This window comes from Leishmania major, chromosome 33 (genome assembly GCF_000002725.2).
Source record: "Leishmania major strain Friedlin complete genome, chromosome 33".
NCBI lineage: Eukaryota > Euglenozoa > Kinetoplastea > Trypanosomatida > Trypanosomatidae > Leishmania > Leishmania major.
Genome location: NC_007285.2, coordinates 868,803 through 894,171, shown reverse-complemented (window position 1 = coordinate 894,171; position 25,369 = coordinate 868,803). Strand labels below are relative to the sequence as shown.

General features: G+C 58.8%; 7 protein-coding genes across 7 annotated transcripts; all 7 read right to left on the bottom strand.

The window, feature by feature from the left end:
- Positions 1 to 2,352: 2,352 nt before the first annotated feature.
- Positions 2,353 to 2,700, bottom strand: LMJF_33_2000 (conserved hypothetical protein; the record flags this gene model as incomplete). Its single annotated transcript, XM_001685909.2, has 1 exon — positions 2,353 to 2,700. One exon carries the CDS (start codon positions 2,698 to 2,700, stop codon positions 2,353 to 2,355), a length of 348 nt encoding a protein of 115 aa, XP_001685961.2.
- A 1,431-nt stretch (positions 2,701 to 4,131) lies between these two features.
- Positions 4,132 to 5,832, bottom strand: LMJF_33_1990 (conserved hypothetical protein; the record flags this gene model as incomplete). The annotated part of the gene is made up of 1 exon (XM_001685908.1): positions 4,132 to 5,832. The coding sequence occupies one exon, from the start codon at positions 5,830 to 5,832 to the stop codon at positions 4,132 to 4,134; it is 1,701 nt and encodes a 566-aa protein (XP_001685960.1).
- A 6,016-nt stretch (positions 5,833 to 11,848) lies between these two features.
- LMJF_33_1980 (putative serine/threonine-protein kinase a) lies at positions 11,849 to 13,195 on the bottom strand (the record flags this gene model as incomplete). The annotated part of the gene is made up of 1 exon (XM_001685907.1): positions 11,849 to 13,195. The coding sequence occupies one exon, from the start codon at positions 13,193 to 13,195 to the stop codon at positions 11,849 to 11,851; it is 1,347 nt and encodes a 448-aa protein (XP_001685959.1).
- A 1,849-nt stretch (positions 13,196 to 15,044) lies between these two features.
- LMJF_33_1970 (RNA editing complex protein MP46) lies at positions 15,045 to 16,532 on the bottom strand (the record flags this gene model as incomplete). The annotated part of the gene is made up of 1 exon (XM_001685906.1): positions 15,045 to 16,532. The coding sequence occupies one exon, from the start codon at positions 16,530 to 16,532 to the stop codon at positions 15,045 to 15,047; it is 1,488 nt and encodes a 495-aa protein (XP_001685958.1).
- A 1,404-nt stretch (positions 16,533 to 17,936) lies between these two features.
- On the bottom strand, positions 17,937 to 19,568 carry LMJF_33_1960 (conserved hypothetical protein; the record flags this gene model as incomplete). The annotated part of the gene is made up of 1 exon (XM_001685905.1): positions 17,937 to 19,568. The coding sequence occupies one exon, from the start codon at positions 19,566 to 19,568 to the stop codon at positions 17,937 to 17,939; it is 1,632 nt and encodes a 543-aa protein (XP_001685957.1).
- Positions 19,569 to 21,438: 1,870 nt separating this feature from the next.
- On the bottom strand, positions 21,439 to 21,690 carry LMJF_33_1955 (60S ribosomal protein L37; the record flags this gene model as incomplete). Its single annotated transcript, XM_003722344.1, has 1 exon — positions 21,439 to 21,690. The coding sequence occupies one exon, from the start codon at positions 21,688 to 21,690 to the stop codon at positions 21,439 to 21,441; it is 252 nt and encodes an 83-aa protein (XP_003722392.1).
- Positions 21,691 to 22,544: 854 nt separating this feature from the next.
- Positions 22,545 to 24,629, bottom strand: LMJF_33_1950 (conserved hypothetical protein; the record flags this gene model as incomplete). The annotated part of the gene is made up of 1 exon (XM_001685904.1): positions 22,545 to 24,629. The coding sequence occupies one exon, from the start codon at positions 24,627 to 24,629 to the stop codon at positions 22,545 to 22,547; it is 2,085 nt and encodes a 694-aa protein (XP_001685956.1).
- Positions 24,630 to 25,369: the final 740 nt, after the last annotated feature.

Sequence of the window (25,369 nt, the reverse complement as noted above, 5' to 3'; positions counted from 1 at the left end):
AGCGGAGGCAACACACAGAAATGTGTGGTGTGTTTATGTGTGGTAAAAAGGGGGGAATGAGCAGAGAAACAAGCGATGCACTAAGAAAAGTGCACGCAGACACAACCAAGATACCCGAAACAAGCGCACGAGGGATGAGGATGAAGGAGAGCACGAGAGACGAGGAGAGGGGAGGATAACATGCGTCGTGAACAACAGTCAGACAGAGAGACGAGGGCTGCAACAAGGGATGAGTAGACGTGTTGCTGCTGAGCAAACGATGCCAAAGAGCTGAAATCGGCCGAGAAGCAGAGTGACAGCAGCGGAAAAGAATAAACAGGAAAGCGAAAAAGGGGGGAGTCCTGGGCGAAAGACGACACCACGCGCACACGAGTGCGCCAGCAAAGACAAGAACAGCGGCCCAAGTACAGCGGCAGCTCTAGCCGACACACGCTCACGCAGAGATGCGTAGAGAGAGGGAAGAGATAGCCAAGGTGAAGAAACGCTCACGGTGGAACGTCCCTAGGCGAAGATAGGCGTTGTGGGCCTCTGCGCTTTTATAGGTGTATGTGTATGTATGTATGTGTGTGTGTGTGTACGCGTGTGCGTGTGTATCTGTGTGTGTGTGTGTGTGTGTGCGTGTGTGTATATGTGTGTGTTTCTCGGTGTGTGGATACACGCGCTTGCATGCTGGTCGAGACTCCCGTATGTGGCAAAAAGCTCAGCGAAAGGAGGCGGTAAGTATGGAAAACACGTAGAAGGATGGAGAGAGGGAGAGAGAGGGGAAGAAACGAATAGAGATGATGTGAAAGATGGGAGGTGAGTGGTGACGGGGGCGTGGCGAGGGACGGACGCAGAGACAACTGAAGCACACGAAAAATGGAGGCAGCAGACCGAGAACGCGCGACAAGAACGCCACTTGTCGAACTACGCCCACCCTGGATGGTGAAGTGAAAACCGAGAAAGGGGATGGTAGTGGCATGGCGGTAGTCGCTAGGTTGTTGATATTTCGTGTGTGCGTGTGCGTGTACCGAATGCCCGCCACCTCACCGTCGCATCGCACAGGGTCAACAGTGCCCCCCCCCTTCCACTCTTTCTGGGGAAGCCAAGCAGCCTGCACAGCCTGCTCTCGGGCACGGCTGGCTCAGTATCAGTGTCGGCGGATAGGTGTGGGCTGGAGCTATGCCGGAGAGACTTGCAGCCATGATCCCGACCATACTCACTCACGATGCATCGTGTCGGCGATCCGACAAAAATGTGCATCGCACCAACTGTTTTTCTGCTTTTTGCAGCATTGCGGTGGTATTACGCGTGATCTGGGACCCAGCCCGTGCCGTGTGCAGTGAAAGTTCAGTGGGCTGAACCGCGTCAAGCAGTGTTCCACCAGCCCCGTTGCCAGACATAGCCGTAGTGCAACAGAGGTGGGTGAGCTGTGGTTGTGTATGTGTAGATGTGTTGACCCATTCGTCATAGAATTGTCACCGTCGGACAGCAGTAAAGGTGCTTCTGTATGAGTTCGGTACCGTCCAAATCGGGTACAGACGTCACAGCGGCGTGAGGAGACGACTGGTCGCACAGAAAATGCACATGACCACGAAGGGGCGGGAAGGTGGGGGAGAAGCAGTGGTGGAGCGACAAGGAAGGCATGGCCGGCTGGGAAGCAAGGACAAGCTGACCCTAGAGGGGGTGAGCAAGATGTGGAAGAAGCGCAAAAAAAGGGGGCCACTGGAAGAGGTAGAGAGTTGGCACAAGAGAAGAGGCGCCGCTCCGGGGCATCAGCTCGCGAAGGCCACTTTTTTTTTTGTATTTTCCCCACACGCGCGTGCCGACACGACCGTACATCCATTGCAGAATAATGAGCGACACCGTCATTCGCGTTTGTTTTTGCGGCACTGGCCGCGCGTCCACTCACACAACCTAAGGCGCAGCGAGGAGGGCAGACGAAGCACGGGCATGCACGAGAACGCACAACGCGCATCGACAAAAAAAAGAGCAGCACTGACGTTCCCTGACCCCGTCTTCCTTCGTTTCTCCGACAACAAAACACCAACGAGCCAAGCGACATCGTAGCCGTCGTCGTGCGCACCCTTTTTTTTCGCGTCAGCGCAGCCATTGACGGAGAGAGGCGATGAAAAAAGGAGAGTTGAGCGCTGTAGAGAGTCGCGAGCACACATGTGTCGAGTAGCAGCAGTCGCAGCAGCCGCGGAAGCATCTGAAAGCAGGCGCAGGTCTCCGGCTCACGAGAGTGAAAGCGCGCAAGGTATGCGCCCCCTCCCCCTCCCAGCATCTCACAGTGAAGCAGCAGACCGCAGCTGCGCTGCTTATGTAAGTTTCGCGGCTAGCCCTTCCCTTGCACAGAAAATGTGCACTACCTCAGCCGCTGGAGCTAGCGTTCTCCGCGCCTGCCGCCTCTGACGCGTTCACTGCGAAGTATCCCCACTGGAAGGTGTCCTGGAAGGGCGCGATCACCCAGATCCGGCTCGTCGGGGGGATGATAAAGAGGAAGACAACGGACACGATCACGAACACGGCGCCACCCGATATGCTGTAACGCTTTGCCCGCTCCACATACCAGCGAATCGACTCGCTCTCGTCCTCGTAGTGGCGGAAGAATAGCCAGAGAACGGCCCACAGCCAAGGCAGACCAAAGAAGCCGATGCGGTAGTACCACTGGCAGGCGCTTTCCGCCTTCTCCAGCGTGAAGGAGCCACGAATGAGCATGGCGGCTAACGGGCGGGGGGAGGTGGAGGTGGAGGTGGAGGTGGGGGTGGAGGTGGAGGTGGAGGTGGAGGTGGAGGTGGAGGTGGAGGTGGAGGTGGAGGTGGAGGTGGAGGTGGAGGTGGAGGTGGAGGTGGAGGTGGAGGTGGAGGTGGAGGTGGAGGTGGAGGTGGAGGTGGAGGTGGAGGTGGAGGTGGAGGTGGAGGTGGAGGTGGAGGTGGAGGTGGAGGTGGAGGTGGAGGTGGAGGTGGAGGTGGAGGTGGAGGTGGAGGTGGAGGTGGAGGTGGAGGTGGAGGTGGAGGTGGAGGTGGAGGTGGAGGTGGAGGTGGAGGTGGAGGTGGAGGTGGAGGTGGAGGTGGAGGTGGAGGTGGAGGTGGAGGTGGAGGTGCACACAACGAAACGCGCAGAGGGAGAGGAGGAGTGAAAGGGTGAAGCAGCGGCAGAAACTGCAGCGGCACCTGTGAAAAAAAGGTTGCCCTCTCCCCTCACACGCTGAGAGAAAGAGAGAGAGAGAGAGACGCTGGCTATGAAGACGAGAGCCGGACGACAGAAGGGAGCATGTATGCGAGGGGGTGGGGAATAAGTGAGCAACAGAGATGACGGCCAACGGAAACCGGGCACAAACCATCCCGTGCAACACACACAGACACACACACACACACACAGAGAGAGGAAGAGGGGTGAGGCAGAGGAGGAGGGTTTTCATAAGCGCATATATAGAGAGAGAGATGCATATCTGCATTGCGAAACGAGCACCAAGATATGCCCCTCCTCCCTTTCCTTAAAGTGTCACTGGTTGCCGTTCACACGAGGTGGGGATGACTGTGTCAACTTTGCATCAGCACCGCGGGTGCCATTCTGCCTTTGAAACTCTCTCTCTTTATATATATATGTACTCCATCAGCACAGCTGACCACACGATCGCAGCACACGAAATGCGAGCAGCCGAGCACACCTCAGTCCCTTGCTGCTTGATTGTGTCAGCCTTCGTCACGGGGGAAGAGGAAGAGGGGGATGCTTTCGTTTTTGTCAGCTCAGGCAGTGAGCAGCCTAACAGCTCGGGGTGTGGGCAGAAAGTGTGCTATCAGAAGAGCGGGGTGCAAGTAGAACCAAAACAAACCCAAAAAAGGAGGATATGCGCTCATGACAATCGCAGACAACGAGGTCGAAGGCGAAGAGGGAGAAGGTGGCGCGCGGAGGTAGCAAAGGGGCTACAAAAGGCTCCCGCGCGGAAACCTCGCTTGCAGCCGCTTGCCTCAGTGCCTTCCCACCACAGATGCACAGGCTTTCCGTCGATTGCTTTCAAAGCCGTGTTGCCTGCAGCTAACGCAAACGATGAAGAGAGAGCAGCAGCGGCCATAGTGACACTTAGTACGGCCATGTCGACGGTGAAGCATCATCCCTAACGCCGTCAGCCGCGCGCCGTTGCTAGGGTCAATATGGTGACACGATAATGGAGTTGTCACGCTTCATCTGCCGTAGGAGCACTAGTCGTCGATCGTCTGTCAGCAGGAGAGGTGCGTGCACAGGGTCAACGGCGGCTGACGCAGTGGTGGTGCCCCTATCGCCTCCAGCGTACTTCAAAGGCCCCGCAGCGGTGGCGTCCGTTGAGCCGGCATGGTTGCCCTTTAGTTTGCCCGCTTGTTTTGGCACAGCGGCGTTCCGCTTCTTCACCGCAGCAGCTGTCGCCGTCTCCATGCGTGGCTTGACCACACCAAACATGGCTGGCACGCCTGCAGACGGGAGTGACATGCTGGTAGCCTCGCCAGGCTTCTCGGGCGCAACGTCGTCTCTCAGCAACGGCGCTATCCAAGGCTCGTTGAAGGATGCGGCGCTCGTGACCTTGAATGACGTTGGCGCAGAGGACGCGCCCGCACCGGCTGCAGCACTACTCGGGCCTGCCGTCGTGAGGAAGGACTGCACGATTTCTTCGTCCGTGCGGTTCACGAGCCATGCTGCCAGGTACGTCGCACAAAGTTCCACCAGCGACTGGGTGCCCATAAAATCGGCAACAGAGATGAGCTCCAGCAGGCGACACTGCTGACGCGCTGTTAGCGTGACGATCGGCTCAACATGCGACGGGAGCGGTGCCGCAGAGGCCGCCGCCATACTTGCGGCAGTCTTCCCTGACGCTTCCGGAGCGGAGCGGACACCTTGTGAGCTCTGCGATGTCAAACCCTGCTCTCTGTCCTCGGTCACCTTGTCTGAATTGCCACTCGTCCACCGCGCCCCCGCTGTCGACGCAGGGGTCGCACCCTGCGTCGGTTCGTGTGCCAACAGAACATGCTCGATGAAAAAAAGGCCCTCCGGATCACCCAAGGCCACGAACTCACCGTAACCGAGCTCCTCGCCAAGGTACGTCCGTTGGCGCCGATCGTGGGGGCCGCCATCAACGCCGCTGGTAGCTCGCGCCGCGCTCTCATACGCCTCCAGAGACGCTGTCGACACGAAAGACGTAAGAGAAGCGGAAGAGGCGGACGACGACGAGGATGGCGTCGCAGCAAAACTCTGCGGCGAGTGGGATGGGTGGTGCGCGCTCTCTGGTGCGTCTGCTGGGGCCACGGCTGGAGGAGGCGGCTCCAGCGGAAGAGCAGCAGTAGAGAACGGAAGCATCGACGCGCTCGCTGTCGCCGCCACAGGTGACCGACCACGACGACCACCGCCCGTCCCTGCAAGTGCAGCATCCTCCAGAACAGTCTCCCCGCGAAAAGAGGCCAGTTCCGCCGCGGTGAACCAGTGCCGCAGCCGGTTCGCGTGAAGCGCGTAAGCGCGATCGCAGTCAAGGGGCTGTACAACGTAGCCTTGAGCGCCGTCGCGGCCTATTTCATCCTCATCCCATGGGAACAGCCAGGACTGCGCCGTATCGCATACTTCTCGTGCTCCATCTCCTCGCAGACCATGCTCCGGTGGCGGAACTCCGATCGAAGAAGCCACTGGCGGTCGAGGAGCCCCCGTGACGGTAGCGCCCATCGCGGCAGTGGGTTTTGCCAGCTCCGCAGCGAGCTGCTTGCGAAGGTCGCTGTACTGAAGGTAGGCGATGTAATCGCGGACAGCTTGAGCGGAGCCAACGGGCACTGACCCCTCCGACGCGCCGACATCACGAGCACTTCGAAGGTACAGTGAGTGGGCGCACATGTGCGCTGTAACACAACAGTGAAAAGAAACAGCGTCGGCTGAGACGAGGGTGAAGGCAAAGGACGCATCGTAAGATGGTTGTGTGTGTGAAAAGCTTGGCCTCGTGGCAGATGAGCTGATGGTCGGCGCGGTGGTGGTGGTGGTGCGGCAACGACACACCTCGGAGCGGCTCTCTGCGATTGCAGCGCCGCAGCCGCTGCTGCAGCTACCAGGGCCCAGCATAGGTGCCCTTTTCCTGCTTCCTTCCAGTTCAGCTTTTTCTAAGCAGTGCGCGTGTAAGAGATGGGATGCCGAATTCGCAGCTGTGTGTGCCGAGCAGCTTCGTGCATCAAGTACGCTGAATATTGTCGACCGTGGACACCATTCCACTCACACGACTCCCTCTAGCGCAGTGGGAGTCCCTCCTAACAGTGCCGCGGATCCAAGGCAGCATTTTGAAAACAAAAAGAAGAGATGAGTGGAGGCGAGTAAGAGAAGTGCGAGGCCGTGCAGACTGCTTGGACCGTTTGGAGGGAAGGGGGTAGAGAGCTAGAACCGATGGGCAGAAGACGTGAGCCCCGCAAGCCGAGGACACGCCCGGGTGCGGGCATCGGAAGAGACCCAAGCACCTTCATGATGCGCAGACACCACCCTCAACAGAGGGGAGAGCAAGGCCGGCCCGGCGGCCGCGCGACATGACGGAGCGGTCTAAAGCATGTGCTGCAGGAAGACGGGTGTTGTCGAAGCAGCAGAAAGAGAGAAACACCGTTTCCTTCACCACACACACACGCGCGTACGGCCCTCCTCCAAGGCGCCCTTGCCTACTTGGAAATGCTCGTGTTGTTCGCCAACCAGCCACTGGCACGAGCGCCCAGGTGAGCACCTCAGCTGATCAGAGTCGACACTCTTGCGGGTTGACCTTGTCTTCCTCTCGTGTTGACTCTCGAAGTGCTTCGTATCCGTGACGCCCTCGAAATAACAAACAAAACACATCTCGCTGACGCGTATCTCTACATCGGTCAACAGACGATAGAGCAAACTGTGCTGCTTCTTTTTTCTTTCGCGGGGTTGTGGTTGCGCTGTCACCCCGCCGTGTCGACCAGTCTAGCAACAACGGCAACAGCACCCTACCCCCTCATAAAACCACACGCCCCTCCCTCATCCCTGGTGAGAGGACGAGCGAAGGAGAGGGAAAGAGTGGGAGAGAGAGAACGCGCGCGGTGAGTCGAAAACGCACACAAGCGCGGCATCCTCTTCATCCTTCCCCGCGCCACTTTACATCAGCCGCAGGGACGAGCAGCCATACAACACCACCACTCGCACGGCACGCCCCCCGCTTCCCCCTTCTTTCTTTGCCGAAAGAAGGGGAAAAAGCTGGCCCTCATCTCCTCTCTCGCTCTCGGTGTACGTGCCCCTCCCTTTCCCCTTCCCCCTCCACACACACACACAGACAGACAGAGAGACAGACGTGTGCTTGCAGCTGCAGCGTTACCTGCACGTTTGATTCCGAATACAATGCATCCACAGCGTTCCTTGGCATCTCCTCTCACCCGCCCGTGACACCACAATCGCTCCCGTCTTCCCTCCCTCTCTCCCCTCTTTCGTCGTGACGCCGCAAATTGCTCGCAGAAGTGCACCGGGACACAAAGCCTGCGTCGCTTCCCTTGCGCAAGAGAGAGAGAGAGCGACACACACCTCAGAGTCTCTCTTGTGCAAGTGCGTGAGAAAGAAAGGCGGGCACACGCGCTCGTGGGAAACGTGTCTCTGCAGAGAGCGCAGAGAGGCGCAAGACGTTGCAAGAAAGATGCGCACCACAAAACCACGCATGGACGGAAGGAGAGAACGAAGGGAAGTGCTCGGGAGAGCTGAGGCGGTCAGCAGGAGCCGAGAGAGGTGGAATGGGCAGGCATACGGGGAAAAGTCACGCACAAGACACAGCTTCGTGTTATCGGAAAACAAGTCAAAGCCGCAAGACAGGAGAGCGAGAAGGTCCAGCAGCGCAGACAAAGACGGGAAAAGATAGAAAAAACGAAAGCACACCTCTTGCGTAGTTTTTCCCGCGTTTGTTTGCGTGTTTACGCATGTGCGGGCTGCGCTTTCGTTTTTCATATGTTTGCATCCTCTTCGACGCGTCCATTTCGCTGCCACACGGCATGATTTGATCGCCACTCTGCCCACAGTCCGTCAGAGGCCCCACGCCTCGTGGTGCGTAGTAGTGGCAGTGCGCCGACGCAGCCATCTCAGCACAGACCCTGCCTCAGCCTCTACCAGCCTCTTCTACGCACGCAGCCCCGCTGGCGCTTCCATTATGCCGGCGGCCACCCCTGGTGCATCCTCCCTCGGGGTGGCACTCAGGCGCCCCACACCAGTGGGCGGCGGGGGGGGGCCGGAGGTGGGACGCATTCGAGCCGCGCTGGCACTTTGCCCACCATACGGATGGTACAAGGGTGTCCATGGTCGCAGGTCGCTCCGATGCAACGCTATCCAGGAGCCGGCCGTTGACATCAGTGGCGATGCATTGCTCGGACCCCTCCCCCATGTCGTAGACGCCTGACCCCGTCACCGCCAGAGGTGACTCGGCGTTTGGAAGGGATAGGAGGGAGCGGCTGCCTGGCTTTGCCGCCGAGTGGGGCGCCGGACCACGGGATGCCGCGCATTGAGGTGCGCTCCTCCCCTTCATCACAGTGTGGGTTACGTCCGAAAAAATAAAGGTGCAGCAGATACACGCATGCGAAGAGCAGCGTGCATTGAAACAGACACACACACACATTATACATATATATATATAGTTACGGTCTTGCCTGAAGGGAGGGGGCAATCCGAAAAACACCATCGCGGCGGAGGGAAGCGAGACCACATCAACAGCGCGGAAAAAGGCGGGCAGGCAAATACAAAGAAAACCCCCAACAGGTAAAAGAGGCGCACAAGAAGCAACAAAGGAATTTGTGAGACGACCGAGACACGTGAGACAAGAAGACGTGACCACCCGACGAAAATGCAAAATCTAGATATATATTTATATACATGTAGATAGATGATGACGAAAGGAAAGAAGGAAGGTGAACGACAAGCAACAGTAACGCAAAACCCAACGAAAAAAACAAAAAAAAAAACGGTGAAGTGAGAGAAGAATGAGAACATGAGGAGAAGCAACACAAAAAAAAGAGCATGGAGACATGCAGACATGCACCACAACGCCCCTGGTGATGCCGAGATAAGCATGGGCAAACGGACATTGTTGTAAATAACAGACAGTAAAGGAATACAAACGAAGTGCAAGAAACAGGCATGCGTGCATACTCACGCGGAGACACTCAAGGTGCTGGCTCTTCTTCGTCACGTATGCGGCGAGGGCCGAGAGGGGTGCCGTGCACACTTGTCCGTCTGATCGCCTATAAGTATGGCATAAACGCGTACTCACACACATGCGATTGTGAAGAGAGGGAGAATGAAACAAAAAGAAACTAACCCTACATGTCGAGGAAGATTATTGTCTAGACACCCTTCCTGTCGCTGCTGCTTGACTTACAATGAGCGCGCGCGTATGGGCTCAGAGAGTCGCCTGTTAATCTCATCGAATAGAATACATGAGCGTCCATACTAGGGAAGAGATGTGAAAAAGAGCGAAAAGGGCTCCCAGTGTAAGAGCGGGGGGGGGGGGGGGGGGCAACGCTCAAAAAGAAAAAAATTAAGCATCTAAAAAAGGCACACCAGGCTGCCTCATGTAACTGTGAGTGCCATGCACCACTCACATGTGCACTTTCCTCTCGCCCTCCCACATGTCACAAGTCCGTGCCCGCCGCGCTTGACCATCGCCCTATTCTTTATTACCCATCTTTGCGCTCTCACTTATCATGGACTCTGCACCACCGCACTGCCCGTCCTCACCTATACAAGTGATAACACGGGACACGGCTTCCGAAAAAAGAGGGGGGGGGGGACTGGCAAGGAAATCAAAGCACACGTCTCCATTTGTTCTCCTTCAAGTGAAGATGATGAGAGAAAACGCATGCGTCGCCCCCTCCCCCCCCCTTGTTGCGCGCAGCCATAAAGAGGGATCATCCTGGAAGATACACGCCACGCATTAAGGACAGGGAAGAACGAAAAAGAAGACCAACTGCATCACGCTGCAGACAATGAAACCTACGAACAGAGACGCACAAGCACGCACGAACGTCAGCAGCACCGAGACGCATACTGCAAGAGCTTCAAGAGGAGAGAGCTCAAAAAGAAAGCCGGCACGCCACATAGGGCGCCGGAAAAAGAGAAGCCAATGAGAGGTAGAGCATGGAAGACCGAGCACAATCAACGCACAGAAAAAAACAACAAGGAGCAAGCGCGTGTTTCTCTTTGTTTGTAATGCATGTGAGTGGTGCAACGGATGCGAGTATGTGCTCATAGACGTATGTGTACTGTGAAAGAGAGGAGGAGAGAAGAAAAGGATAACGGTCGAAGTCGTGCTAGTTGACACGTACATCCGCACACTTGCACCTGCAGAAAACCCATGAGAAAATTCCGAGTCGAAATGGCTACATTGCCCTCATCGCACCTCTCACACGTGGATGGCCAGATCGCCGACGAGCAGGAAGAAGAAACCTTGTGAGAAGCATGTAAAGGCAGACTGAAAGAAGAAGAGAGGAGATCAGCACGGAGTTAATGCACTGGAAGAGAAACGAAAACAAGTGCGGAAATCCTTAACAAAAAGAGGGAGGATCAGCTTGAGGACTTGTAAGGACAACCGCACGCCATCACCGCTAGCACAAAGACGAGTAGGTGCAGCAAACTCTCATTTTTTTTACGCGAATTGGCGTCTTTCACCCACCCGCCTCTCTGGCCTTCCCCTGATGGTGTGGGACACCTCAATGCGCGGCATCCCGTGGTCCGGCGCCCCACTCGGCGGCAAAGCCAGGCAGCCGCTCCCTCCTATCCCTTCCAAACGCCGAGTCACCTCTGGCGGTGACGGGGTCAGGCGTCTACGACATGGGGGAGGGGTCCGAGCAATGCATCGCCACTGATGTCAACGGCCGGCTCCTGGATAGCGTTGCATCGGAGCGACCTGCGACCATGGACACCCTTGTACCATCCGTATGGTGGGCAAAGTGCCAGCGCGGCTCGAATGCGTCCCACCTCCGGCCCCCCCCCGCCGCCCACTGGTGTGGGGCGCCTGAGTGCCACCCCGAGGGAGGATGCACCAGGGGTGGCCGCCGGCATAATGGAAGCGCCAGCGGGGCTGCGTGCGTAGAAGAGGCTGGTAGAGGCTGAGGCAGGGTCTGTGCTGAGATGGCTGCGTCGGCGCACTGCCACTACTACGCACCACGAGGCGTGGGGCCTCTGATGAGCGGTGGTTGGCCGGCGTTCAGCCCATGTTGTTCGGCAGAATAGGCGCGTCAAAACAGGCAAAAAAGAGCGAAAAAGAAGCATACCTCCCCCACACCTTTTTGTTGCTTCGTGTGTCGCATTCGCCTCCATCACTTTGGTAGCGTCGGTTTGCGGCTGCCCATTACGTCCGTACCGCCCCCTCCGCTTACATCCCTCGTCCATCTCGACGCGTCCACGGAGCAGGAGAGAGAAGAGCGGGCAAGGTACAGTGAAAACCAAAAAGCTAATGCGCCTAAGAGAGGGAGGTAGGACAGGTGGGCAGGAGGTTGGTGGCTGGTGGCTGGTGGTGGTGATGGGCAGCGGTGAAGCGTCTGTTCGTGTGGTGAACTTCACTTTGTATCACTTCTTCGACTTTGTTATTTTTGTTGTGAGCGCACGCGCCACGCATCACCACGCCAGTCCACCCAAGCACACCAGTACAGGGTGCGAATGAGAGAACGTGCAGACACGTAAAGCTGCATGGAGAATATATATATATATATACACACAAAAGTCGCCTCAGCCGCTGATGGCTGCGCGCTTCTCCAACGCGGCGAAACAAGCGTTCTGTTCGGCAGCTGACATGCGATACCGATGGACTGCTCGATTCAGCTTGGACGGATGTCCTTGTCGTTTAGTGGGTGTTGTGTCGCACCGATCGAGTCCTTTCCTCGCCGGGCTACGATACACCAATCGACTGCTGAATCTTATGCACCCACATTTCCGCTGTTTCCGGAGGCAGCGCCTGGAACCACATTGTCTTCGTGTCTGCTAGGTTGATCGCGAAGACGCCGGTCGAGCAGGCAGACTGCTCCGGCACATAGACGGCACTGTTAATGAACGCCACGGGCAGCGGCTTCGTCTCCTTGTCGCCCTTGTGGCGGCTGATGACAAGGCCACCGTTGCGCAACACGAGAAAGCGCTCCTTCCACGTTTTGCCGCTCTCCTTACGCACGTAGCCCTCGTAGAACACAGACGAGCGCACGGTACCGACATGGCCGACAAAGGTGAACGCCTCCGGGTCATTTACGTTTGTGTCGCGAATTTCACAGATATTTGCGTGGATCTTCTTCTTGAGGGCGTCACTCACGAGTTGCGAGTTGTCGACGCTCGTCCCAAAGTCCAAGAGCAGTTTCATCATGTGTGGGAGCTTGAAGAGCTGCGCGCAGGAGGGACGTTGGTTCGGATCTGCCTGCAGCATAATGTTGCACAAATCTTTAAGTGAGCGGCTGTACTGCTGTGGCAGCTCGCAGTCGCGCCTGTTGCTCATGACCGCCTCCGACAGCGCCCGCATGCCCTGCCCAACAAACGGACGACGCAGCGCCATCATCTCAAAGAGAAGAATGCCCATGGCCCACACGTCCGCTTTCTTGCTGTACCGTTGGTGGTTCCACAGCTCCGGCGCGAGGTAGTACGGCGTGCCGCAAAACGTCTGCGCGACCTGGTTACTGACCGTATTCTCGTACTGGTGACTGAAGCCAAAGTCACCAAGCTTGATGACGCCGTTGGTCATGAGCATGACATTGGCACCTTTGATGTCGCGGTGCAGCATGCGGCGGCGGTGAATGTGGTCCACCGCCATGGCTAGCTGCACAAAGGTGTAGCCGACTTCGTGCTCCTCGAAGTAGATGAACCCAGCCTTGGCGCGCTGCTTGATTTGCATGTTCAAGTCGCCGGCGTCAGCGAACTCCATGATGATGAGTATGTGCGGCTCCGCCACGTAATCTTCATAGTATTTGATGATGGCGAAGTGATCGCATGAGGCGAGACACTGAATCTCCCCCGTCGCGTACTTCTTGTCCTTCTCCGACATCGCCGCCAGGTCCATGCGCTTGGCAACGAGCAGCTGCCCATCTGATACCCGACGCACCAGCAGCGCCTTGCCAAAGGACCCGGAACCGAGCTCGCGCACCCTCTCGTACTTGCATGTCTTGCAACCAATGGGGCCAAGGATGTCCTTGAACTGCAGCTCCGCCTCGCCCTTGTCGGAGACCTCCTGGCTAGAGATGGGAATAGCCTCCGCCATTGTATTGTCCGTTCACTTGTTGTGAGTGCGCTGCCGTTGCTGCTGGTATGTTGTTTTGCTGCTGCGACTCTCAACAAGAACGAGAGCAGCAATAGTGTGTGTGTGTGAGTGTGTGTGTGTGTGTGTGTGTGTGTGTGTGTGTGAGGGAGAGAAAGGGTGGCACAAGTGCCAAGCACGTATGAGCCCACGAAAGCACAAAACAATATCTTCAAGAGCAAAAAGTGCGAGAGAAGGATCGCAGGAGACGGTTGGTGGTGGTGGTGGTGGAGACGGTTGGTGGTGGTGGTGGTGGAGACGGTGGGGGAGCCAAACACACGAGGCAAGCAACTTAGGAAAGCGGCAAGAGAAAAATGAGAACCATGCGAACGAAACAATGACGACTGCACCCAGGCAGAAGACGCGAATTAGAAAGTGGCAAGCGCACTGGCAGTTCGGTCTCCTCCTCCGCTGCACAAATAATGTAAAAGAAGGGGACACTGGGTGGTGGGGAGGGGTGTTGGGGGGGGGGGGGTTGAGAATCGAAAGACACGCAACAAAAAAAAAAACGGGGCGGCGGCGGCGGCAGCGAGCCGGTGCACGTGCCGAGACACAAACAACGGCAAACGCGCTGGCCCACAGAGAAAGCACGCGCCGGTGAATCCACGGCGAGCTCACAAGAGCCGCAGCGGAGAAACAGGAAAAAAAAAAATAAAAAGCAAGACAGACGCGGGGAGGGGAAGGCCAGAGAGACGTTAATCACCAAAGGCTTCGGAGACGCCCTCGCCAAGGGGAGCGCAGCGCGAGGAGCCGAACCAGAGGGTGAGGAAAAGAAAGAGCTGAAGGCAAGGGCAGAGAGAGGGGGAGAGAGAGGGAGAGAGAGGGGGAGAGAGATGCAGAGAAAGACAAGGCTGTGCGCTTGTGTTGACGATCACTGCAACAAGTGGAGTCCGTGAGGTGAGGGGAGGGATGGTGCGGATGTGAGGGAGTAGGCTCCTGCGGCTACGGCTGCAGGTTTGTTGTGGTTGCGTGAGTGAAGTCGCGATTGTAGTAGGACGGTTAAGACCTGTCTCTCTCCCTTCTTGTGCATTGCACAGCACCGCGGACACAAGCGTCGCAGTTAAAGAAAAGAGAAGTGCACAGATCAAATAAAGGTGGGAGGCGGTGTGCAGAAGTAGGGATGAGGAGCCGAGGACAGTGTCAGTGCAGTTCAGGAGCTGCGCATTGCCTGCGTGCGGTGTGTGTCAGGATGGCACACTAACGAGCAAAAAAAAAAGCACGGCAGCCGTCAGGACGGTTGTTGCGCATCTAGGATTGCGATCTAATGCGGATGGCCGAGCACACTCTGCTGTGCTTGGGCCTTCTCCACAGCGAATGCCTTTCTGCGTGTGTATGCTGCCTGTTGGCCACATTTCCAGAGACTGTCTGCAGCGACGGGGCAGCCACGGAGTTTCTGCGTGAGGTGAGCACGGCGGCCGCAGCCTACTGCCTTTTTTCCATATACGATTGCATGTGTGCGGCACCTTCCTCTTGCATTCTGCTTTCGCGAACGTGAGTCAAGGCTGTGCGCCACAGAGAAAGGCACATACTGAAAGACACCCGCACACGCGCATAGGCACGACAAAAAGTAGAGCACCTGTCCACTCATGTGCGCTCAAAGACACCTTCATTGGTGGCTGCCCAGCCCCTCCTACGCCGCCACGTCGGCATGCAGCACCGTCGTGAACACCAGCGCTGAAAGTTCCTGACAAGATCGACACGGCAGCCGTTGAACACATGTACGTGAGCCTCGACGACAACAGGGCGTGGCCACTGACAAATGCAAACCTCCGCACATCAACGCGCACACACACACGCGTGCGGTACGCTGTGCTTAGCGCGGCATCTTCGACGCTTTTAGCTCGGGTGTGCTAGGCACAAAGGGTAGCCGATTCCAATCCTCGGCACGCTTCCGCAGCTCCGCCGTGAGCGGCCCCCAGTCCTTCTCCGAAGTGTGCAGCACTGAAATGCACTCGGGAGAAGTAGTGCAGGTGCGGTCCGGACTCGACCTCGACGGCGCTTCTGCTGTCGCTTTCACAGCGTCAGTCTCGGCGCCGCTAAGTTGATCGACATCATTGAAGGGCAAGTAAGAAGACACGAGCTGCTCCGCTGCTGCGCTATCCAGTGTAACCTGAGACGCCGGCCGCGGTGACGGCGCTGACGGCAGCGGTGCAGTGCGCACGTAGCACAAGTCCTCGGATACGGTACTGTCCGTGCGAGGTGCCCGCCGCGCGCTGATTCGAGCTGCCCCTGCCACGTTTGCTTCAGATGAACGACCGCGCCGCTTCACATCCTCCTGATGCTGCCGCCAGACCACCGTCCCCTCGTCCACGATACGCTGCAATGTTTCATGCACCAACTCCGACACAAGGTTCTCGCGCCCGTGGCCGGCAAGCACGTTCAGCACAATAGCATCTGCTGCTGCCTTGGAGATGACAGAGCGCGGTCGCTCCTGCTCGTGAAAGCGGTGCAGCTCGCCGAGACAGGCGCACATGATGTACACCTTGTCCTCGCGGGACAGGCTCCAGCGTGGGGGAGAGGGAAGACTGGCGGCCAGTGTGGAAGAGCAGGGCTGATGCGCAGGTGGCGACTCTGTGCTCGCGTCGCTGTCTGGCAAAGGTGCCGCAGCTGTCTCGCTCAGCGGCTCTACGCTCGCTGACTCTGCCGCTCTTCCGGCGGCAGTGGCAGCAGCGGTGGCGGTGTTCACGTTCGCGGGAGCGCTTTCCAACCCCGAACGCGTCACGAGAAGCTCTATCAGCGACAGCTCGTCAAAGATGCGAGCCATTTGACGCGTCGACGTCAAGTACGTCACTACGCTGTTCAGCTCCATCGCTGTGAGGGACGGCATGAGCCGCGCGCATCGGTCAAGCACCTCACGGCGCAGGAACGCCTCCCCGACGAGGACGCGGTTGAGAAAGAGGTCAGCGTCGACCCCAAGCGTCACGCCGCTAATGCCAGCACCCCTTCCCTTGTCAGTTCCCCCGCGTGCCGGCGTTGAGAACGGCAGCGTGGGTATGCTATCCCGCAGCACGCCCTTCTCGACAAGGTGCACAAGGCCCGCGAGGAGACGCTCGCGGCGCCGCCCTACCTTGCGGTCTGTGAGGGCATCCACCTCCTTGAGGTCCAGAGCGATGTGCCGCTCTAGGTGCTGCATGATGCTCTCGCTTCTCTCTGGCATCACAAAGAAACGGCACACCACCGAGCGCGCCACGTGCGCATGCTCGCGGGAGTGCTCCGTCCAGGAGGTGTAGGGGGTGTCGCACAGCAGACAAAGCTGCGACTCACACGATGCCGCGCATGTGCTCTCCGGCACTGTCGTCATGCATCGCGCAGGAGTAAGGCGGCAGCATGAAGAGGTGAAGACGGTGGCGCGCCGGTTTCCGGCGAAACTCAAGCGTGGTGCAATCACATCCGCGCTGTAACTCGGTCCTTTGGCAGCGGTCGCCGGGTGGCGCCAGATCGGCGCCGTCGACACCAGGGCGGCGACGACGCGGTACAGCCGCAGCAGTGCCGCATGTCCTCTCCCGAGCTGAGCCTGCATGAGCCCCCTAGCCCACCCGTCAGTCGTATCGTTCCTTGCGTCCCTCACGGGTTTCCTTTTCCATGCTTGAATGTGCACGTAGCAGCAAGCGCGTGTTGGGGAGAAAGAGAGGAGGGCCGCAGAAAAGACGATGACGGTGCCAGTAAACACATAGTGGTGCGTGCGGCGGGCGAGGAGGGCACTTGCGCACACACCAACACACCGTAAGCGGCAGAGCAAAACATGCGAGACGGCATAGACTTGAGAGACCGGAGAGTCACACTCGCGTGTTGATGCGTATCGGAGGGCACCCTCCTCCGTGCATTCAGGCATGCCGCGCTTCCAAGGTCCAAAGAGCGAAACAGACACACGCGCCCAGACACTGCCGCAGACGTCGCACATGCGAGGCAGCGAACCATCGGCACGAAGCCTCGTGAGAGCATCACATCTTCTTCCTCTGCAACGATTACCAGCATTTCAGCGAAAACAAAGGTGAGCAGGGACACGAGCAGGCAGGAGCAGAAAACGACGCTTTGCAAACGATCCACGTGCCAAGCTCATCGCATCACGCCACAAGGACACGCGTAAACGGACAGCCGCCGACGCGACACAGAACCACAGCGAAGCAGTCGGGAAATCGAGTCCTACGCCTCTATGAAAAGATGCGCATGTGCGCGGCAGCTGGTGCCATCAACGCAAGCGACTGAGAGATGGCCGAGCGTACAACGTGACCCGATTGCATCTGTGTGTGTATGTGTGTGTGTGTGTGTGTGTGGGTGGGTGTGTGTGTAGACTTGTTCACATGTACGTTTGGGTGTCTGGTGGTGCGTATACATGGGTTTACGCAGCAGTTCGCATGAGGGCTAGCCTGCGCGTCTTCTTCGGTTACTTCCACAGTTCTTCAAGGGAGTTCACACGCCACCGCACCCCTGCCGGCGTGCAGCCTCGTCCTTGAGAACGCGCGCGTGCGAGAAGCGGAGGTGTTTTAGAGCAAGACGGGAAACGGGAGGCTTGTCGTTGGCAAACGTCACGTGCAACTCAGCACCGACGCGGCCAACGCCGTCATATATGTCGACATACGCGAGACGAGCTCGTGAGGCAGCAGGAAGAGAAAAGGGCAAAGGCCTGGAGAGATGCGGACAGCAAGACACCAGGCCTCTCGGTTCGAATGCCGGGGAGAGATCCCTCTCTTGGCGGTACTGCATGTCAGGCGTCATGAACACCGCTGCTGCCACTCTCCACACCCTCGCTAGAGGGGCGCGGTGCCACCAGTTGACCCTCCGCCTTCTCTTCTGCATCTGCGTCGTCATTCAGTAATCCCTCCAGCACTGCAATCAGGGCCCACGGCAGATGGACCAGCGGCGTCCCGGCGTACTGCTCTCCCGCGAAACTCGAGAGCGCCGCGTGGGGGCCGAGGATGCGGAGCAGGTCGCTCGTCAGAACTTGAAGAGAGGTGACGGATCGGGCAGACTCCTCCGTCAGCCGTGCTGTCTGCTGCTGCAGCTGCGCCACCTCTGCAAGGAAGACCGCGTCGGAGGAAGAGGATGGCGTAAAACCGGAACACGACATGCCCATCTCCGCATCCCGACGCTCAGGGCAGGTAATCGGCACCATGTCAAGCCTGTGTGCCCACACTTCCTCAGCCTCTCCGATAGCTTTGCTCAGAGCCACGCTAGTAGCGTCGTGGCCAGCTGGCCCGATCAACAGGGGGACCTCTGGGCGATACGGCGTAGATGTCGACACTGTCAGGGGTGCTGGTGGCTGTCTGGGTGATGGCGGTGTCGGAGTAACCACTGCACCTGCCGGAGCAGCACCTGGCGGATGCGAAGAGCGCGGCAGCGAGACTACAGGTACACGCGGTGGGGGTTGTCGACTGTGAGTTGGGGCGGGCATTGCATCCTCCTCGGCCACGCCTTCTGCAACGCTACTATCGCGCGCTTCCGGCTCTGGGCAAGAGTTGCCCGCAACCAGCCTAGTTGGCGTTTCGTCGCATTTCGCCTCTTCAGCGTCGCTGGTGCGCGAGAGCGGCACCGTCGTGCGCTGAGACTCCTCGTCGGAGAGCAGGCCCAACGAAGATGGTGCTGCAGCAAGCGCTGCGGCCAATGAGCACTCATGATCCATCGCAGATGAGGAGGCGTGCTCACACGGCAATCTCTGCACGAGCGTTTGATCGACGGGGGCAATGTGCGTCGGGTCAGACTTCAGGACCGTCAGCGCCGCCCCGGGTGGAGCAACGGTGTGAGCCGCTTCATCCCCTTTGAGGCTGGCCGCAGTTTCCCTGACTGCTGCTGGATTCTGCGGTTGCACCTGCGGCGGTGAATATCTGTTGTCGGCGCCAGCAGCCGACTCGACGCACCATGAGGTCGGGGGCAGAATGAGAGAGCCGCCGGCTGCTGCCGGGGCTACTTGATCCTCTGGAAAAAAGAAGCCCAGTGCTGGCAGGACGCCCTTGCCAGTGCTGTCCGCCGCGTCAGCGCTGCCACGCTGAATGTAGTGCTCCGAGCGTCTCGCATCGGCGCCACTCCCGTCGTCGCCACGTCCAGCTGCATCAAGTCCGCTGTCGTCGTAGGCGCCGCTCTGCCCACCTTGGAAAAAAAAGGAGGCAAAATCAAAGTTCAGTCGACCAACTCTGTCGTCATTGCTGTTGTTGTTTTCCACCAGGGGTCCTGCTGACGCGGCGTTGAAACCGTTGGCAGCTTCGCCGCCGCCGTGGCCGATGCCCGTGTTGTTACTGTTACTGCCGGCACTGCTGGCGCACAGGGTTTCGGAGGCAGCGGCAGAGAAGAAAAAGTCGAACATGCCACCGTTGCCTTCCTGGGCCGCGAATGGAGCGTACATCGAGGGGTCCCTTTGGTGGCTCGTGCTTCCGGGCTGCAGCTCCTCGGATGGATCTCCAGTCGCGGTGACCGATGCGCCGCTGAAGTTGCCTATGAAGCCGTCCAGCGAGAAAGGGGCATTAGTGGCTGGCAGGGGCGGCGGGTTCGGAGCAGGTGCCAGCGGAGGCTTTGTTGTCGTGGAGCGCGTTGTGCTGCCTGCCTCCTGCGGCTGTGCAGCATTGACGGAGGGCCTCCCTGCGCTCCTCATGGCACCTCACCTGCTCACGAGGGGTGGTTTTCGGGAGTCTCGAAAGGGTTCCGCCGCTTCCTTCCGCGCACTGCGGCGCGGCGTAGCGGCAGCAGGAAAAAAAAAAAACTCCCCGTCGAGAAGGCGACGTTGTCTCACAAGAAGCGACTGTGCTTGTGTGTGTCTGTGTGTGTGTTATCGTCTTGTATGCCTCACTTACGCGTGGCGCTTTCCTTGCTGAGTCGCACGCCCGTTTCTCCCGCTCGCCGCTTGCGCGTGCTCCGGTCCTTCGCCCCTTCTGGATACATGGAGGCGCGAAGGACTGCGCTTTGACTGGGGCGTCGGTGGAGTGCGCGTCGGAGAAGGCAAAAGGACTCGCAACGTAGACGCCAGTACACACGCACGCGCACACGCGCAAGCAGACAGGCACGAAGGCGACAATGGTATCTCCCCTACACGCGATAAGGTGTTTGGCGCCTCACCACACCCCTGCTCCGTCTTTGTATTGTGCGAAGCGTCGCCTTGGGTTCAAGCACGCGTGCATGAGGGCGGGGGTGCAGGGCGAGGAGGAGTCCGCCATTGGAGGAAAAGAGACGAAATGGTAAGAGAACAAGAGAGCCGCACAGCAATGGATTTCATAAAGCAAGCATGTAGTGGAGCCAACAGAGCTTGCGCACAGCCTCGCAGGCACCACTGCGGTGCAGGATACGCAGGATGGCCACCGCACAGCACTCACAGAAGCAACGCGCTACTCGCTCTGCAAGCCACCTTAACTTGCAGGAGAGGCAAGACGGAAGGGTAGGCCAAGGATGGTGGTGCACATGTGGCGCCCACTGATGCGAAGCTTTCAGCGTCCCCACCCACCCATGCAGCACAGCGTTGCGAGGCAGCTTTCGGCGCGCACGCTGCCAAGGGTGCCGCCCATGTCCCTGAAAGGTGCGCAGGCGTGGCTGTGGGTGTGTATGCGGCAGAGAGCAAGAGAAAGGGAGAGGGCACGCGACCAATGCCGGCTCCCTCTCTCCCTGCACTTGCTCCAGCTGCCGCGCCCGTGCCTTCTGTACTGTTCTGTTCTTCGTGCGTGTTCGTGTGTGTTCGTGTGTTAATGAAATTAGAACATAAAAGTACGCAAAAGGTCGGAAAGGGAGACGGAAGAAAGCCGAAAAAAAAACAAAAGAAACGCGGAAGCGGCGCTGCCCTGCGAGTGGTCCACGTGCAGCACGTCGCACCGAGCGGCGAGGCGTCGCGGAGACGAAGGAGAGAGAGGCGTGGGAAGAGCGAAGAAGACGACGCGGGACAGACACATTCTCGCGCGCATTCGGGTCCGCACACAAACACACACACACACACACATATGTGTACATGCGTGCGTACACAACCACATCCGCGGTGCAACACGCGACTCGGCAGCCCTCGCTGCCTCCTCTGTCTTTAGAGAGACTGAGAGAAGCTGAGGTGCAGTGATGTGCGTCTGCGCGTCCAAGTATGGGCTTACCTGCGAGCATCATCTCTCTGCTTCTCCTCTGCTACCCTTTACCACTCCCACCAGAAGGAAGGGGGCATCGCGTCCGTTTTTTTTTGGTCATTTTTCGTCTTCCTTTCGGCTTCCGTTTTCAAAACGAGGGGGCGCGTGGGCCTGCGCCGCCGCTTATGCCTTGGGGGTCTTGAAGTGGTTGGCAATGCGGCGGTTCACCACCTTCAGGTAGCGGCAACGGCCGGTGCCGGTGCGGCGACGCTTGATGGCCTTCACGGACCAGTTGTACCGACGGCGGCTAGCGCGCGGGTAAGCGCAGGCGGCGCAGCGCTCCCACTGGACGTGGTAGGAGTTGCGGCCACAACGGCGGCACAGGATGTGCGTGCGCCCGTGGCGCTGACCCATCGACGTTGTACCCTTGGTCATCTTGCTCCTCTCGAAGAAATACCTTTCACGACTGCGAAAGAAGTGACAGGTTCAGGAGGTTGGTGTTTGTCGAGCAGAGAGCATGGTGAAGTTGTGTTGTGCGCGACGGTGAGACGGGCGCAAGCAACGTGTGGAAGTGATGACGCGCAGATTTGTTCGTGTAGGTGTACGTGTGGGTGTGTTCGAGGGGGAGTAAACAAGAGAGAGGAGATAGATTCTCACTAACATGAAAAGGCACGCAGCAGGCCTCCCACCTCGCCCCATCCCAGCCCTCACCGGCAAGGTCGGAGGTAGAGATGGGAGAGAAGGGGTGCGGACGTGGGAGGGGGTGAGGGGCGAATGGGAGCGACCTCGCCGTCGCCGCATTCTCTGGGCCTCCGAGGATACTGTGCCGTCCATGCAAGCTGTAGCGAGTGCTCAGAAGGCCCGGCGCGCATCTTGCCGGCTCATTCACCATGTCTTGTTTCCAGTTTGTTTGGCCGATTTGTGATGCATCGCTGCTATGGCGCGGCTTCGACGACGAACGTCCTTCGGCCACGCCCTCTGTCCCAACAACACCTGCCACCGCCACCTTGCTCGCTACTCCAGACAGACGAGCAACCCTCCGTGTAGTCTGCTATCACCAATACGTGCGTGTCACTTCGTGGCGAACGCACTGGTGGGCGGGTGGAGGGGGGAGGCTCACATACGTTTTGGCTGATCGAAAGGAAAAGAAGATACCACGACGTGTGAGAGAGAACAAGCCAAAACTCTAGCCTAGCTCTACGCCGCATGCGCCCACCCTCCCCCCCCCCCTTCCTGTACTCAGTGTCGCTGACAGTGCGTCCTTGCCTCATCACGTCGTCTTCATCGCCTCAGCCAACAGCTTCTTCGTGAACAGTGATGCAGACCCACGGACCCGCTTGCGCGGGTGCGGTCGCCATGGCGTCCACCTCCCCCCCCGTCGTTTCACCCTGCGCCCTCCCCGCTCCCTGCATGAAAGCTGAGTGATACTGAGCGGCGCTCTTGCCTTCCACATTTGGCATCACAGCAGCCTGCTCACCACCGGAGCTGTGCGGAACGTTCTTGTCATCGAAAGATGCATTGAGCTCAGCTGAGGCCGCTGCGCTTCGCGGCCCGGAGGCGAAGGGTATGTGCCATGAGGTAACAGCGCCCGTGCCACTCGCGTGTGGGGAGTCGGCGTGAATTGCCGCGTGTGAGGTCACGTGGTGCAATGGCGTCGGCTGCTTGTCTAATTCGCGCAGCGAAGGTGCAGAGTGGGCGTCGCGTTGCTGAATGCAGCGCTCATAAGGAGCCGGCAGCTCCCAGTGCAGCTCCGTGCGATCCCCCACGCGCGAGCAGCGGAAAGCGATGCGGTGCCGGTCACGCCAGCGCGTGAAGGCTCGTGGGCTCAAGAGACGGAAGTGGTGGTCGCGCATCTTGTCGTTAGTGCAGACAAACGTGCGATGCGGGGAGGCGGAGGCGGTCGCGACAGAGGTAGGCGTCGCGTCGGTCGGATCAGTCAAGAGGAGTGCACCGTACAGCCAGCAGAGATCGTCGTTCAAGCCTGTAGGAGAGCAGTAAAGCCACCCTCGATCCTTCCAGCGCTGCACAATGGCGGTGTTTTGCGAAGTCATGAATTTCGGCTCGACGTGTCGCTCATGCAACATGACGAGTGGGCTGCGCATTCCGTACGTGTCCACGGCAAGCTTCACGGCAGCATCAATCAGCTCAAAGTTTACGCCTACATCGACGCTGCGGCCAGACGTCTTGCACTGCGCGCCGAAGTCCAAATCGTTGTCCGTGATTCGACTCTCTGGGACGCCGCGGTGCAGCATCAACTGCTTCTTAGCCAGGTCGTACCAGCTTGACAGACCGTAGTAGCCCAAGTTGGCGCCGTCAATGAAGATGTCGACGCGATCACCTGCGTCCAGGCGGGCGTGTATGTAGCGCTTCCAATGCTCGAATCCGAGCAACGCACGGCGGCTGCGGCAGGCCTGCGGAATAATCAGCTCCTTCAACTCGCGCAGAAGATGAGAACGGCAGGCGGCTGTAAAGGGATACCCGGATAGTTCCGCTTGACAAGCTGGACAGACGCCACACAGCTGCGCGCCGCTACGTGGCGCAGCCGCAGCACTGTCACCAGGACTGGCGGCGCCTCTCGCAGAAGCACTGGCCGACGGCGGTGGCGAGGCAACCGACAGCTGCGGCACGTGGTGCATCTCATCGACCCTGTGGAGCTGCAACGACATCGGTACCCCGCGAGGTTTCAAACCGACAGCGGCGTCTTCGTTGGCCATCATCACCCACGGCTCCAGCACATCGCGCACCATTGCCTCGCTCACCTCCGCGACGTGCTCGCGCATCTCCTGCAGCATGAAGAAGAGCGTGCCGACGGGTTCTCGAACCTGCACGCACAGCCGGCCAAGCGCAAGGTAGTCTGGTTCAGTAAGCTCGATCTTGTGTTTTAGAGCCGCCTCATATACGGCAAAGGCGAGTCGACGGTCCTTGAGCCTACTGCAGCAGTACTGCAAGAAGGTTGAGACGCTGCGCAGGCGCAAGAGCCCGTGTTGCTCCAGGTAGGCGAGCATACGCGTCGCCCCATCACGGTCGCCCGCCACGCATTGGAGGCGCAAAATAACAGACAGCACGTGCTCCGTCTGGAGCCATTCCGTCGAGATGCCGCTTGTGGAGCACCGGCGCACCTCGGCGACGAGAGACAGGCCGGATGCGGCGTCACCGTTTGCCTCGCACGCGAATAGAGCGGCTGCAAAGGCCTTCGTCGAGAAGACTGACCGGGAAGTCGGCATCACGCCTGAAGGGCCTGTCCCAGATGGCCCACTGTCAGCAATCTCTGCACCATCCGTTAGCGGCTCCGATGAGCCCTGAAGAGCCGCCTTGACGGCCTGCACGGCAGCGGCGGCGTCGCGCTCACCAACGAGCGTGTTCACTCGGCGCATGAGGGCATCCTCGGGAGAGAGTGTGCGCTTCTTCTTTTTTGGCCTCTTGGTGCTTGCGGAGGTCGTGGCGTCTGCGAAGCCCGGATGAGCTGCCAAGCTTGGACACGTATGGTGAAGGCACCTGAGCTGCATGGCTAGGACGGGGAGTGGACCTCGTCGAAAGTACTTGGCAGCGCAGGCAATTCTGTTGGTGGAAGCGTTGAGGTCCACTGGTCGCGTCCCTGCTGTCCCACGCCAAAGAGCCGCGAATGTGTGCCGACAGTGCATAGCGTAGCAGCGGCGGCCAAGTAAGGGTAGCGTGGCAAGGTGTTCCGGCACTGTGCGCGCATGTGCTCGTATCGGTCGAAGGCGATACCTCCCATCACTGGACTAGTCGAGAGCCGCGCACGTGGTAGCCGCATACGCTTACGCAGTCGGCGAGATGAAAGTGAAGTGGAAGAAAAGGCATTCAGTGGCAGGGACAAACGGAGAGACAGAGAGGAGACGAGCTCTGTGCATGCATGCATGCGTGTGCGTGTGCGTGTGTGTGTGTGTGTGTGTGTGTGTGGCCGCCATCAAAGGCGCGCTACGCCGGCACCCCTGCGGCAGGCCGTTTTTTTTTTAGCCATTCGCTCTCCTGCATTTCTCTCACGCACCACTCAGGCACACACACAAACACGCTCCCTCCCGAACCCCCCCCCCAACTCCACGCGACGCGCGCGATAGAAGCGAAAAGCTGGAGTGTGTATGGAGAGGGAGGA